Source organism: Oncorhynchus gorbuscha, linkage group LG07 (genome assembly GCF_021184085.1).
Source record: "Oncorhynchus gorbuscha isolate QuinsamMale2020 ecotype Even-year linkage group LG07, OgorEven_v1.0, whole genome shotgun sequence".
NCBI lineage: Eukaryota > Metazoa > Chordata > Actinopteri > Salmoniformes > Salmonidae > Oncorhynchus > Oncorhynchus gorbuscha.
The window spans coordinates 47709654-47723212 of NC_060179.1; the positions used below are offsets into that span (position 1 = coordinate 47709654).

General features: G+C 41.4%; 1 protein-coding gene across 1 annotated transcript in view; it reads left to right on the forward strand.

Moving 5' to 3' along the window:
- Nucleotides 1-13559, forward strand: part of LOC124039937 (pro-neuregulin-3, membrane-bound isoform-like) — a 277071-nt gene that overhangs the window by 203722 nt on the left and 59790 nt on the right. The window contains exon 6 of the mRNA XM_046356508.1: nucleotides 9447-9573. Within this exon, the coding sequence (XP_046212464.1) occupies nucleotides 9447-9573 (127 nt within the window). The remainder of the gene's footprint in view (nucleotides 1-9446; nucleotides 9574-13559) is intronic.

The following is a 13559-nucleotide window of genomic DNA, read 5'->3' on the forward strand; positions in this document are numbered from 1 at the left end:
CAAAGGACAGCTCACGTCGGACCTCCTCTCATAGGCTGCATCGATAGTGGTCAATGAGGGCCCTGTCGTTCCAGCCTGCTCCGGCGGCCAAGGTCCGGAATTCCAGGGCGAAGTCACCTGCCACGCTCCTCGTCACCTGCCTCAAATGGAAGAGCCTTTCCCCCACCGCTTTGCCCTCGGGTGGATGGTCGCAGCCGGCGCAGAAGCGACGGGTGAACTCCTCAAAGTGGTCTGACACCGTGTCTCCTTCTCTCCACATAGCGTTTTCCCACTCCAGCGCTCTCCCTGTGAGGCAGGAGACGAGGGCGGCCACTCTCTCCCTTCCCGAGGGAGCTGAGTGCACAGTGGCCAGGTAGAGGTCCAGTGGTAACACGAATCCCTGGCACTGTGCTGCAATTCCATCATACTCCCTGGGAAGGGAGAGACGCATCCCACTGGAACTCTCTCCGGATGGGACGGGTGGAGACAACCCCGGTTGTGCTGGTCGAGGCACTGGAGAGACTTCCTGTCTCTCCCAGTGGTCCATGGTCTGGTCAACGCGATCCATCATGGCACTAAGATGAAGTAACATGGCCAAATGTTCCTGGACGCGCTCCTCGACTCCTCAAACCTTGCTACCTGCTCCTGCTGACTCCATTAGAAGTGTGTAATTCTGACAAGGGGTGTACTAGAGGCGAAGTCAGGTGCAGGAGAGCAGAGGAATGTTAAGTGGTGCACTTTTATTTTCGCTCCAAAATTAGAGCACTACATAAATCAAATGCGCTCAAAACACAGAACATAACAAAAGTAAAGCACATAATAAAACACCACAATAGCATGAAACAATTACACACAAATACATGATGGGAAACAGAGGGTTATTAAATACAAGTAGATTGATTGGGAAAATCAAAACCAGATGTGTATGGAACAAGACAAGACAAATAGACATGAAAAATGGAGCGGCGATGGCTAGAAAGCCGGTGACGTCGATCACTGAACGCTGACCGAACAAGGAGAGGAGCCGACTTCGGCGGAAGTTGAGACAGTCTTCGCATATCCAGCAACATGTTACCACAGAGTTTCTGAACCCAGAGCCATTTGCAAAGCAGTCCAGGACGGGGTTTGAGAGGCAAAAAATTATTCCTTTAGTTTTTTGGCACAACTTTTGGCACAACCTAGACTCGAGCCAATGTCTTAAATAACTGACACATTTTCATTTTGATTAAAAACAACTTTATATCAAAGGAGTGCTTTTGATTTGACGGCACGAGATGGCATTTCTGCGCATGAGCTTAGCTAACCAACGTTGCGATGGCATGGACTACAAGTGTGATCGGGGATTTCTATTGGCAAAGCAGCTTTTGCCCATCTTCATATTGTACTGTCTGCTTTGGTGTTACTGCCTAGCTTGAGATTTCCTCTCCGGGTAATCAAAAGCTGCATTGCTGGAATTTGCATGAGGATGCACCGCTTTATAGCCAGTGACGTGAACATAACAGAAGTCTGCAACACTCAGTCATGTTGTCAACAAGACAGCATAGTGCATAGTACAGTCGTGGCCAAAAGTTTTGAGAATTGCACAAATATTAATTTTCACAAAGTCTGCTGCCTCAGTGTCTTTAGATATTTTTGTCAGATGGTACTATGGAATACTGAAGTATATTTACAAGTATTTCATAAGTGTCAAAGGCTATTATTGACAATTACATGAAGTTGATGCAAATAGTCAATATTTGCAGTGTTGACCCTTCTTTTTCAAGACCTCTGCAATCTGCCCTGGCATGCTGTCAACTAACTTCTGGGCCACATCCTGACTGACGGCAGCCCATTCTTGCATAATCAATGCTTGGAGTTTGTCAGAATTTGTGGGGTTTTGTTTGTCCACCCGCCTCTTGAGGCTTGACCACAAGTTCTCAATGGGATTAAGGTCTGGGGAGATTCCTGGCCATGGACCCAAAATATCGATTTTTTGTTCTCTGAGACAATTTGTTATCACTTTTTCCTTATGGGAAGGTGCTCCATCATGCTGGAAACGGCATTGTTCGTCACCAAACTGTTCCAGGATGGTTAGTTGAAGTTGCTCTCGGAGGATGTGTTGGTACCATTCTTTATTCATGGCTGTGTTCTTTGCTGAGAAGCAACCCCACACAGGAATGGTATCAGGATGCGTTACTGTTGGCATGACACAGGACTGATCGTAGCACTCACCTTGTCTTCCCCAGACAAGCTTTTTTCCGAATGCCCCAAACATTCGGAAAGGGGATTAATCAGAGAAAATGACATTACCCCAGTCCTCAGCAGTCCAATCCCTGTACCTTTTGCAGAATATCAGTCTGTCCCTGATGTTTTTCCTGAAGAGAAGTGGCTTCTTTGCTGCCCTTCTTGACACCAGGCCATCCTCCAAAAGTCTTCGCCTCACTGTGCATGCAGATGCACTCACACCTACCTGCTGCCATTCCTGAGCAAGCTCTGTACTGGTGGTGTCCCCCGATTCCGCAGCTGAATCAACTTTAGGTGATGGTCCTGGTGCTTGCTGGACTTTCTTGGGCACCCAGAAGCCTTCTTCACAACAATTGAACCGCTCTCCTTGAAGTTGTTGATGATCCGATAAATGGTTGATTTAGGTGCAATCTTACTGGCAGCAATATCCTTAAGCCTTTGAAGCTCTTTTTGTGCAAAGCAATGATGAATGACGGCACGTGTTTCCTTGCAGGTAACCATGGTTGACAGATGAAGAACAATGATTCCATGCTCCACCCTCCTTTTGAAGCTTCCAGTCTGTTATTCGAACTCAATCAGCATGACAGAGTGATCTTCAGCCTTGTCCTCGTCAACACTCACGCCTGTGTTAACGAGAGAATCACTGACATGATGTCAGCTGGTCGTTTTGTGGCAGGGCCTAAATGCAGTGGAACTGTTTTTTGGGGATTCAGTTCATATGCATGGCAAAGAGCAATTAATTGCAATTCATCTGATCACTCTTCATAACATTCTGGAGTATATGCAAATTGCCATCATACAAACTGAGGCAGCAGACTTTGTGAAAATTAATATTTGTGTCATTCTCAAAACTTTTGTCCACGATTACAGAAACATAAATCCGTTTTCCATAAAATATATGTTTGAATTTTCAAACTAGTTTAATTGGGAAGGCAGGTTAAGCGTTTTTATCAAACGCAATCACTTTTGCATTTGAAAACACAGAATCCTACCCATTGCTCTCCCTGGGCTTTGAATGAGGCACCTGGCTCATGCCCGAGAGCCTGCCCAGTTCCAAATCCAATCCCTTTTTAAATGTAATATTTCAAAGTTAAAATTGCATGTACAGTGCCTTGCGAAAGTATTCGGCCCCCTTGAACTTTGCGACCTTTTGCCATATTTCAGGCTTCAAACATAAAGATATATAACTGTATTCTTTTGTGAAGAATCAACAACAAGTGGGACACAATCATGAAGTGGAACGACATTTATTGGATATTTCAAACTTTTTTAACAAATCAAAAACTGAAAAATTGGGCGTGCAAAATTATTCAGCCCCTTTACTTTCAGTGCAGCAAACTCTCTCCAGAAGTTCAGTGAGGACCTCTGAATGATCCAATGTTGACCTAAATTACTAATGATGATAAATACAATCCACCTGTGTGTAATCAAGTCTCCGTATAAATGTACCTGCACTGTGATAGTCTCAGAGGTCCGTTAAAAGCGCCGAGAGCATCATGAAGAACAAGGAACACACCAGGCAGGTCCGAGAAACTGTTGTGAAGAAGTTTAAATCCAGATTTGGAAACAAAAAGATTTCCCAAGCTTTAAACATCCCAAGGAGCACTGTGCAAGCGATAATAATGAAAGGGAAGGAGTATCAGACCACTGCAAATCTACCAAGACCTGGCCGTGCCTCTAAACTTTCAGCTCATACAAGGAGAAGACTGATCAGAGATGCAGCCAAGAGGCCCATGATCACTCTGGATGAACTGCAGAGATCTACAGCTGAGGTGGGAGATTCTGTCCATAGGACAACAATCAGTCGTATGTTGCACAAATCTGGCCTTTATGGAAGAGTGGCAAGAAGAAAGCCATTGCTTAAAGATATCCATAAAAAGTGTTGTTTAAAGGTTGCCACAAGCCACCTGGGAGACACACCAAACATGTGGAAGAAGGTGCTCTGGTCAGATGAAACCAAAATTGAACTTTTTGGCAACAATGCAAAACGTTATGTTTGGAGTAAAAGCAACACAGCTCATCACCCTGAACCCATCATCCCCACTGTCAAACATGGTGGTGGCAGCATCATGGTTTGGGCCTGCTTTTCTTCAGCAGGGACAGGGAAGATGGTTAAAATTGATGGGAAGATGGATGGAGCCAAATACAGGACCATTCTGGAAGAGAACCTGATGGAGTCTGCAAAAAACCTGAGACTGGGACGGAGATTTGTCTTCCAACAAGACAATAATCCAAAACATAAAGCAAAATCTACAATGGAATGGTTAAACAATAAACATATCCAGGTGTTAGAATGGCCAAGTCAAAGTCCAAACCTGAATCCAATCGAGAATCTGTGGAAAGAACTGAAAACTGCTGTTCACAAATGCTCTCCATCCAACCTCACTGAGCTCGAGCTGTTTTGCAAGGAGGAATGAGAAAAAAATTCAGTCTCTCGATGTGCAAAACCGATAGAGACATACCCCAAGCGACTGACAGCTGTAATCGCAGCAAAAGGTGGCGCTAAAAAGTCTTGACTTTGGGGGGCTGAATAGTTATGCACGCTCAAGTTTTCAGTTTTGTTGTCTAATTTGTTGTTTGTTTCACAATAAAAAAATATTTTGCATCTTCAAAGTGGTAGGCATGTTGTGTAATTCAAATGATTCAAACCCCCGGAATATCCTTTTTTATTTCAGATTGTAAGGCAACAAAATAAGAAAAATGCCAATTGGAGTGAATTATTTTGCAAGCCACTGTAGCGATGTGGTTGTGGTTAGAAGTTGTGTGGTGGTTTTCAGTAGTTGTGTGGTTGTGGTCAGTCGTTATGTGGTTATGGTCAGAAGTTTGGTGGCTGTGGTCACTATTTATAGTTATGTCGTTGTTGTCAGTAGTTTTGTGGTTTTGTTCATCTCCATGTGGTCAGAAGTTGGGTGGTTGTGATGATCAGCAGTTGCATGGTCAGTAGTTTTGTGGTCAGAATATGTCTTTGTGTTCATTAGTTATGTTGTTGTGGTCAATAAATGTTGCCAGCAATTCCAGGTTGAAATGCAACAAAATAGGAAAAATGCCAAGAGGGGTGAATACCTTCACAACCCACTGTATAAAAATGTAGCAATTAATAAATGCATTCTATATCTTCCATAACCTTCTAAACAATGGTGTAGGAGTATGAAGAAGGTGACACAGTGCCTTAGAAATAGTGCACCCTCTTAGTAATTTAGTGTTTATATACATATACATCATCTGTAGTTGCCAACAATCAAATGTCTCTTGCCTCCTTCCATAAAAAATGACTGATTTCGGGTTGCTACAATCTGAATCTGCCATTATACTATACTGAACAAAAATGCAACATGCAACAATTTCAAATATTTTACTGAGTTACAGTTCATAGAAGGAAATCAGTCAATTGAAATAAATTCATTCGGGCATAATTCATGGATTTCACATGACTAGCAGGGGTGCAGCCATGGGTGGGACTGGGAGGGCATAGGCCCACCCACTGGGGAGCCAGGCCCAACCAATCAGAATCATTTCCTCCCCCAAAAATGCCATTATTCAGACAGAAATACTTCCCAGCATGCCCCCCCTCTCCTCTGACGATCCCGCATGTGAAGAAGCCGGATGTGGAGGTCCTGGGCTGTAGTGGTTATACGTGGTTCTGAGGTTGGTGCACCTGTGTAATGATCATGCTGTTTAATAATCAGCTTCTTGAAATGCCACACCTGTCAGGTGGATTAATTATCTTGGCAAAGGAGAGGTGCTCACTGACAGGGATGTTAACTAATTTGTGAACAAAAGTTGAGAGAAATCAGCTTTTGGTGCGTATGGAAAACTTCTGGGATTTTTTATTTCAGGGACCAACACTTTACAAGTTGAGTTTATATTTTTGTTCAGTTTAGTTCGGTAATATAATGACGGTGACAAATAAACACAGTTCTCGTATGAATACACTCATACTGTAATTGCACAATATGTATTGTACGTACATGCACAACACAGCCGTCCTTGCTGCAGCACACTTTCAAAAGTCTTTATACGATCGTGTCCTCTATGAAGATGAAGAATGTTGAGGTTGGTCCATGCAATCCAATGGTGTGGGAACAACCCACACAGTGTTATCACAATATAGATACAATATTATAAAAATTGTGCTCTATTTAATTCAGTAGTTCTCACTTTGTAAGAAACAGCTCCTTTAGGCCTGGAAATATGATATTCTCCTTTTGTTGCCTTTGCACAATCAAAAGCTTTGCCATTTTCCCTTGGTGTCTTGCTTTTGACAAACACTTCACATAACACCAGAACCACTAAAGCAGTCATTTTGTCGATTTAACAAGACTATATAACATACTGTTGGTGTTTGAATCTTACATTTTCCAACAGACCTGGAGTTATAACTAGTTTTAGCAGGGCATGTCATTTTTTGGAATCGTTTTCCCCTGTTGCCCTCCTTTTCCGAATAGGGTTGGGTCCAATACTTCTTCTGACAGTTCAAAGTTCAGTGTCCAGCTAATAATCACCCTGATAATTGCCTTGAAACTTAACTATACCGAAACTATTTTCACACATATAACAACAGAGGAATTAAATTAAGTAAAGTATGATGGTGAGAGGGGAAGCGAATGATGCATAATTATGTAATCACCAATTGTGAATTAAGAACAGGGAGAGCCATTATATAGTTATTGATCCATTATAATTATAATCTTAAAATGGTATGTATCCTTTACAGCAGCAGTCCACCGAATCAAAGATTTCTTATCAGTCTACTGTTTCAGTCTACAAAGGTGCTGAAGAATGACAAGACAGAATTATGCACTACATCCAAACGAAGGTACACTATATATACAAAAGCATTTGGACACCCCTTCAAATGAGGGGATTCAGCTATTTCAGCCACATCCGTTGCTGACAAGTGTATGAAATCGAGCACACAGCCATACAATCTCCATAGACAAACATTGGCAGTAGAATGGCCCATACTGAGGAGCTCAGTGACTTTCAACTTGGCACCGTAATAGGATGCCACCTTTCCATGAAGTCAGTTTGTCAAATTCTTCCCCTGCTAGAGCTTCTCCGCTCAACTGTAAGTGCTGTTATTGTGAAGTGGAAACATCTAGGAGCAACAATGGCTCAGCCGCGAAATGGTAAGCCACAGAAGCTCACAAAATTGGACCACTGAGTGCTGAAAGATCGTCTGTCCTTGGTTGCAACTCTCAATACCGAGTTCTGAACTTCCTCTGGAAGCAACATCAGTACAAGAACTGTTCGTCTGGAGCTTCATGAAATGGGTTTCCATGGCGGAGCAGCCACACACAGGTCTAAGATCACCATGCGCAATGCCAAGTGTCAGATAGAGTGGTGTAAAGCTTGCTACTATTGGACTCTGGAGTGGAAACGTGTTCTCTGGAGTAATGAATCACGCTTCAACATCTGGCAGTCAGATGGGCGAATCTGGGATTGGCGGATGCCAGGAGAACGCTACCTGCCCTAATGCATATTGCCAACTGTACAGTTTGTTGGAGGAGGAATAATGGTCTGGGGCTGTTATTTATGGTTCAGGCTAGGCCCCTGAAGGGAAATCTTAATGCTACAGCATGCAGACATTCTAGAACATTCTGTGCTTCCAAGTTTGAAGCAACGGTTTGGGGAAAGCTCTTTCCTGTTTCAGCATGACAATATCCCCATGCACAAAGCGATGTCCTTGCAGAAATGGTTTGTCAAGATCGGTGTGGAAGAACTTGACTGGCCTGCACAGAGGCCTGACCTCAACCACATCGAACACCTTGGGATGAATTGGAACGCCGTCTGTGAGCCTGGCCTAATCACCCAACATCAGTGCTGGACCTTACTAACACTCTTGTGGCTGAATGGAAGTATTTCCCCGCAGCAATGTTCAAACACCTAGTTGAAAGACTTCCCAAAAGTGTGGAGGCTGGTATAGCAGCAAAGGGGGAACCAACTCCATGTTAATGCCCATGATTTTGGAATGAGATGTTTGACGAGCAAGTGTCTACATATTTTTGACCATATATTGTATGTCAAAGAGTGTCAAGCAAGTGAAAGGTACGAAATTGTGTCAGCTTTAGGACAATGGGATAACAGCTAAGTGAAATCCAACTGATGCCATTGTATGAAGATGCATAAAAAGATTGGGGAATTTTTTATTCTATTTTCTCAAAATAAAAATAAGCTGTTCCCATGTTCCAATGCATATCCTTTAATTTCCATAGTTTTAACAAAGGCACTCCGAAATACAATTTATTGAACCTGAATTTAGGGGGTGGTTTTTGGTTAGATTTTTTTACATTTAGCTTCCAGTAACAAACTAATGAAGATGCTATTTTGTTATTTGAAGTATAATAAAAATTGTATTCTAATGTTACCCAAGGCCTTCATAAGCACAACTACATGATTATTTTGAGATAGCATATATTAAATGTATGAATTGCACTATTAGAGTGTTTCAATCAGAATGACTGCTCATTCACTTGAAGGGGGGTCCATCGAAGCCCAGCGGTGTTAATATACTGAAAGACTTGTGATAAGATCGGCTCCATATAAGGTGTCTTATAATCTATAGTATCATCATATTGGTGTAGAGTGAAGTTCCCCCTAGACCACAGATGTCAAATTCCTTCCACAGAGGGCCAAGTGTCTGCGGGTTTTCACACCTCCCTTGTCCTTGATTGATGAATTAAGGTCACCAATTAGTATGGAACTTTCCACACCTGGTGGTCTCAGGCTTAATTTAAAGGTGAAAATAGACCTTGGGTCCTCTACGGAATAAGTTTGACACCCCTTGCCTAGATGCTGATCTTGGGGCAGTTTTGCATTTTCCCCAATAATGGTTAGGAATGTGGAGGGGAAGCCGATCTTAGATCTATACCTAGGGGAAACCTCACCACAGAGCAAGTTATTAGCAGCCAATTTAAATTCATTGAAATATTGCCATATTGGAAGACAAAATATTATGTCTTATAATATATGCATGCTCATAACAAGTTGAATGCATTATACCTTTTGTTATATACCCGATGTTATAACATTTTCTTCTGAGCATATAGAGCTGACAAACTCCATCATAAGTGGATGAGGGTGATGCCTACTCCATGAGCAGTACAATACAGTGGATCAATGTACAAGATCCAGGTACACAAAGCTCTAACCCAGAGCGTACTTTACAGTATGATCTGAGGATCATGAAATCTGAAGGTGGGGCTTTGTATTAAACTCAGTATGGCTTCTCTTGCCCTCTGCAGGACACACAGGGAAAAGCTCCGGGCACACTTCTTGGAGAGCCGGAATCTGAGGGTGTGCAGTATCAATGCCTCTAGGTTCATGTCTAAATCCAGCCCAAGGCCTCAGTGTGGCTGGCAGCTTCAAAAGGTGAGATAAGGAACCAGCATTTTATTCAATTATTAATGGGACTTGAGATCATTTAATATGTTGTATTATTATTTGGAACACTACTCCACTTACACCGTTAAAGCTAGAAATGTAATTCATAACTTTAAAACATGCAGACCAGTCAGGACCAGGGTACTTTTATAAAACATTTATACTATTCAAACTATTCCATTTTTTGTCCGTCTTTAAAAACCTCATCCACTAATGGGATTAAAAGTGGACAAATAAAATAATTCTGAAGGTCCCATTGTGACATCATGACTTCCAACATTCTATTCACTGTAAAAGGTCTGACATTACTTTTGACACAAATCAGCTACTTTGACCGCTTTCCCAGCCATTTAGACAAAAACTTAGAGCAGTTTCCCAACTGGTGGCACGCGGGCCGGACTTTTGTTGCATAGGTTGTTTTATTTGGCCCACCAAATTTTCCTGGGGGAAAAAATACATTTGGTGTTCTTTTTCATTATTAGACATAAAAGACTGTAAAAATACCAGGAAATCAGCTCCAAGTGATTTTAATTCATTAAATCTGTTCTCAAGTATTCCCACGCATACCAGAGAGACAAATTAATCGAATTGATGATCCCTGACAGAGGTTATGACATCTTGAATTACTTCTGTACTTTTCAAATCTAACATCAGAACAGAAATACCTCCAACCAATGAAACGACGTAGCTGTTTTATTAACCTCATCAATAAAATATTCTGTCATCTTTTACAAACAATTGACTTTTTTAACACTTGCCCAACAAGTTTGAAAAAACTATGAAATCTTAGTCTACTTCACTGCTCAAACCGTTTCTTCCCAGTCAGAGTTTTTTTCACTGTACGGTTTACACCTTCTGTGCTTGTGACAAATAAACATACAGTGGAGAGAACAAGTATTTGATAACCTGCTTATATTGCAGTTTTTCCTTCTTACAAAGCATGTAGAGGTCTGTAATTTGTATCATAGGTACACGTCAACTGTGAGAGACAGAATCTAAAACAAAAATCCAGAAAATCACATTGTATGATTTTTAAGTAATGCATTTGCATTTTACTGCATGACATAAGTATTTGATTACCTACCAGCCAGTAAGCCCTTCTGTTCTCGCCTCATTACCTGTATTAACTGCACCTGTTTGAACTCGTTACCTGTATAAAAGACACCTGTCCACACACTCAATCTAAAAGACTCCAACCTCTCCACAATGGCCAAGACCAGAGAGCTGTCTAAGGTCATCAGGGATAAAATTGTAAACCTGCACAAGGCTGGGATGGGCTACAGGACAATAGGCAAGCAGCTTGGGGAGAAGGCAGCAACTTTTAGCGCAATTATTAGAAAACGGAAGCAGTTCAAGATGACGGTCAATAACCCTCGGTCATACAATGTGATTTTCTGGATTTTTGTTTTAGATTCCGTCTCTCACAGTTGAAGATTACCTATGATAAAAAAATGACAGACCTCTACATGCTTTGTAAGTAGGAAAACCTGCAAAATCGGCAGTGTATCAAATACTTGTTCTCCCCACTATACATGTTATTTGATACAATGTGTGTTTACTGGAGTAGATAATGTGAAGAATTAGGAAAAAGGCCAAGGACCAGAGTGTTGATTTTTTACTACTACTTACTTTGCTACTACTTTCACCACTTTTAGTCTTTAAATATTTGCTTGTTAACTACACTGTGAATGCTTGAATAGATGGGTGGGGCAAAGGCTTAGGAGGGTGTGACCGATGCTAAATGTATAAGAATCGACACTGGAGAGAGGAAGCAGGTACAGGGAGGGAACATTTAATTAAACACATGCATGAAACAGAACAGGAACAGCATTTGGACTGGATTGATTTGAACTGGATTGAGATCAGTATGAAGAAGGACCAGGCCCCCAGTGTCCGGTCTGGAGCATGAAGTCACAAGTTCTGCTGGTCAACCACTGCGTAGCAATCTGCTGGTCAACCACTGCGAAAAGCCCTGGTCTGCCCTAGAAAGCCTATGAATTACGGTTGCCAGAAGTGCCCCAAAAAGTAATTATATTTTCTGATCAATTTCGATCCCCAAGGTTAATTCTTGAAAATTTTGCTACAAATAGAGATATTTAATTAAATAGTGATCCATTCTGACTCCTGTATTTGTCGTCACACAGGACCACGTGCTGACACAGATCAATCTGAGGAGACTCCCTGTTGACTCTCTCAGGCAGGATGAAAACATTTACATCGATCATGATCCTTTGCTAGTTGCTAGTTACAGTGCTATTCAGGCCTATTCAGCAATATGGTTCGCTTCAATGAATTAATTAAGGGTTTCCATAGGAATATGTGGATGACGTCAGCTCTGTCGCTATACTAGTTTTAAAACCTGTTTGTGATAGGGGGCAGCATTTTCACGTTTGGATGAATAGCGTGCCCTGAGTTAACTGCTTCCTAGTCCCAGATGCTAATATATGCATATTATTATTAGTATTAGATGGACGACACTCTGAAGTTTCTAAAACTGTTTGAATGATGTCTGTGAGTATAACAGAACTCATATTGCAGGCGAAAACCAGAGAAAAGTCAAACCATGAAGTGGGAAATCTGAGGTTTGTAGTTTTTCAATGCTTGGCCGACCGAATACACAGTTTCTATGGGGTCAAGTTGCACTTCCTAAGGCTTCCACTAGATGTCAACCGGCTTTAGAAACTTGTTTCAGGCTTCTGATATGAAGAAGGGGGGAATGGGAGCTGTTTGACATGTTTCTACGACCTGTAACGGAACGTTGTAGCCACATCAAAATCACCGGATGTTTTGGAATCAAAACATTACTGCACGTAACGTGCCAATGTAAATTGAGATTTGGGGATTTTATTATGCACATTATCGAACAAAACATACATGTGTTGTGTAACATGATGTCCTATGAGTGTCATCTGATGAAGATCATCAAAGGTTAGCGATTAATTGTATCTATATTTCTGCCATTTGTGACTCCTATCTTTGGCAAGGAACACCTGCCCTAAAAATGTTAACCTGTGGAATCTATGGGTAATTTTAAAAAAAACATTTTTTAATAACGTTCCCAAAGTAAACGGGCTATTTTTCAGGACCAGAAAATAGAATATGCATATAATTGACAGCTTAGGAAAGAAAACACTCTAAAATGTCCAAAACTGTAAAGATATTGTCTGTGAGTATAACAGAACTGATATTACAGGCAAAAGAATGAAAAAAATCCTATCAGGAATGCAGCGGTTTCTAAATAAGAGTCCCTTCCTCTGCTTGCTTCCCTATTGAGCAGTGAATCGGATATCAACGAGATTCCTTTTTCTATGGCTTCCTTAATGTGTCTAGTATCACAAGACATAGTTTCAGGCTTTTATTTAGAAAAATGAGCCTGAGTGACAACATTGCGTCAGTGTCCACCTGATGGCTCTTTGTGTATTTCTCGCGCAACGACATAGGTAGCCATTTTTCCACCCAGTCTTACTGAAAAAAGCTCTGTCCCGGTTGATATATTATCGAATAGATATTTGAAAAACACCTTGAGGATTGATTATCAACAACGTTTGCCATGTTTCTGTCGACATTATGGAGCTAATTTGGAATATTTTTTCGGTGTTGTCGTGACCACAATTTCCGGTCGTTTTCTCAGCCAAAACGTGAAGAACTAACGGAGCTATTTTTGGCCACAAAAATAATTTTTCTGGAAAAAAGGAACATTTGCTATCTACCTGGGAGTTTCGTGGGTGAAAACATCCGAAGCTCATCAAAGGTAAAAGATTTAATTTGATTGCTTTTCTGATTTTCGTGACCAGTTTGCCTGCTGCTTGTTAGGCAAAATGCTATGCTAGGCTATTGATAAACTTACACAAATGCTTGTCTTGCTTTGGCTGTAAAGCATATTTATATATGAATATTTTCTAGTAAGATGTTTTGTCAGTTGCGTTATGCTACTTAGTGTCAGTTGATGACAATTCTCCTGGATCCGGGATGGG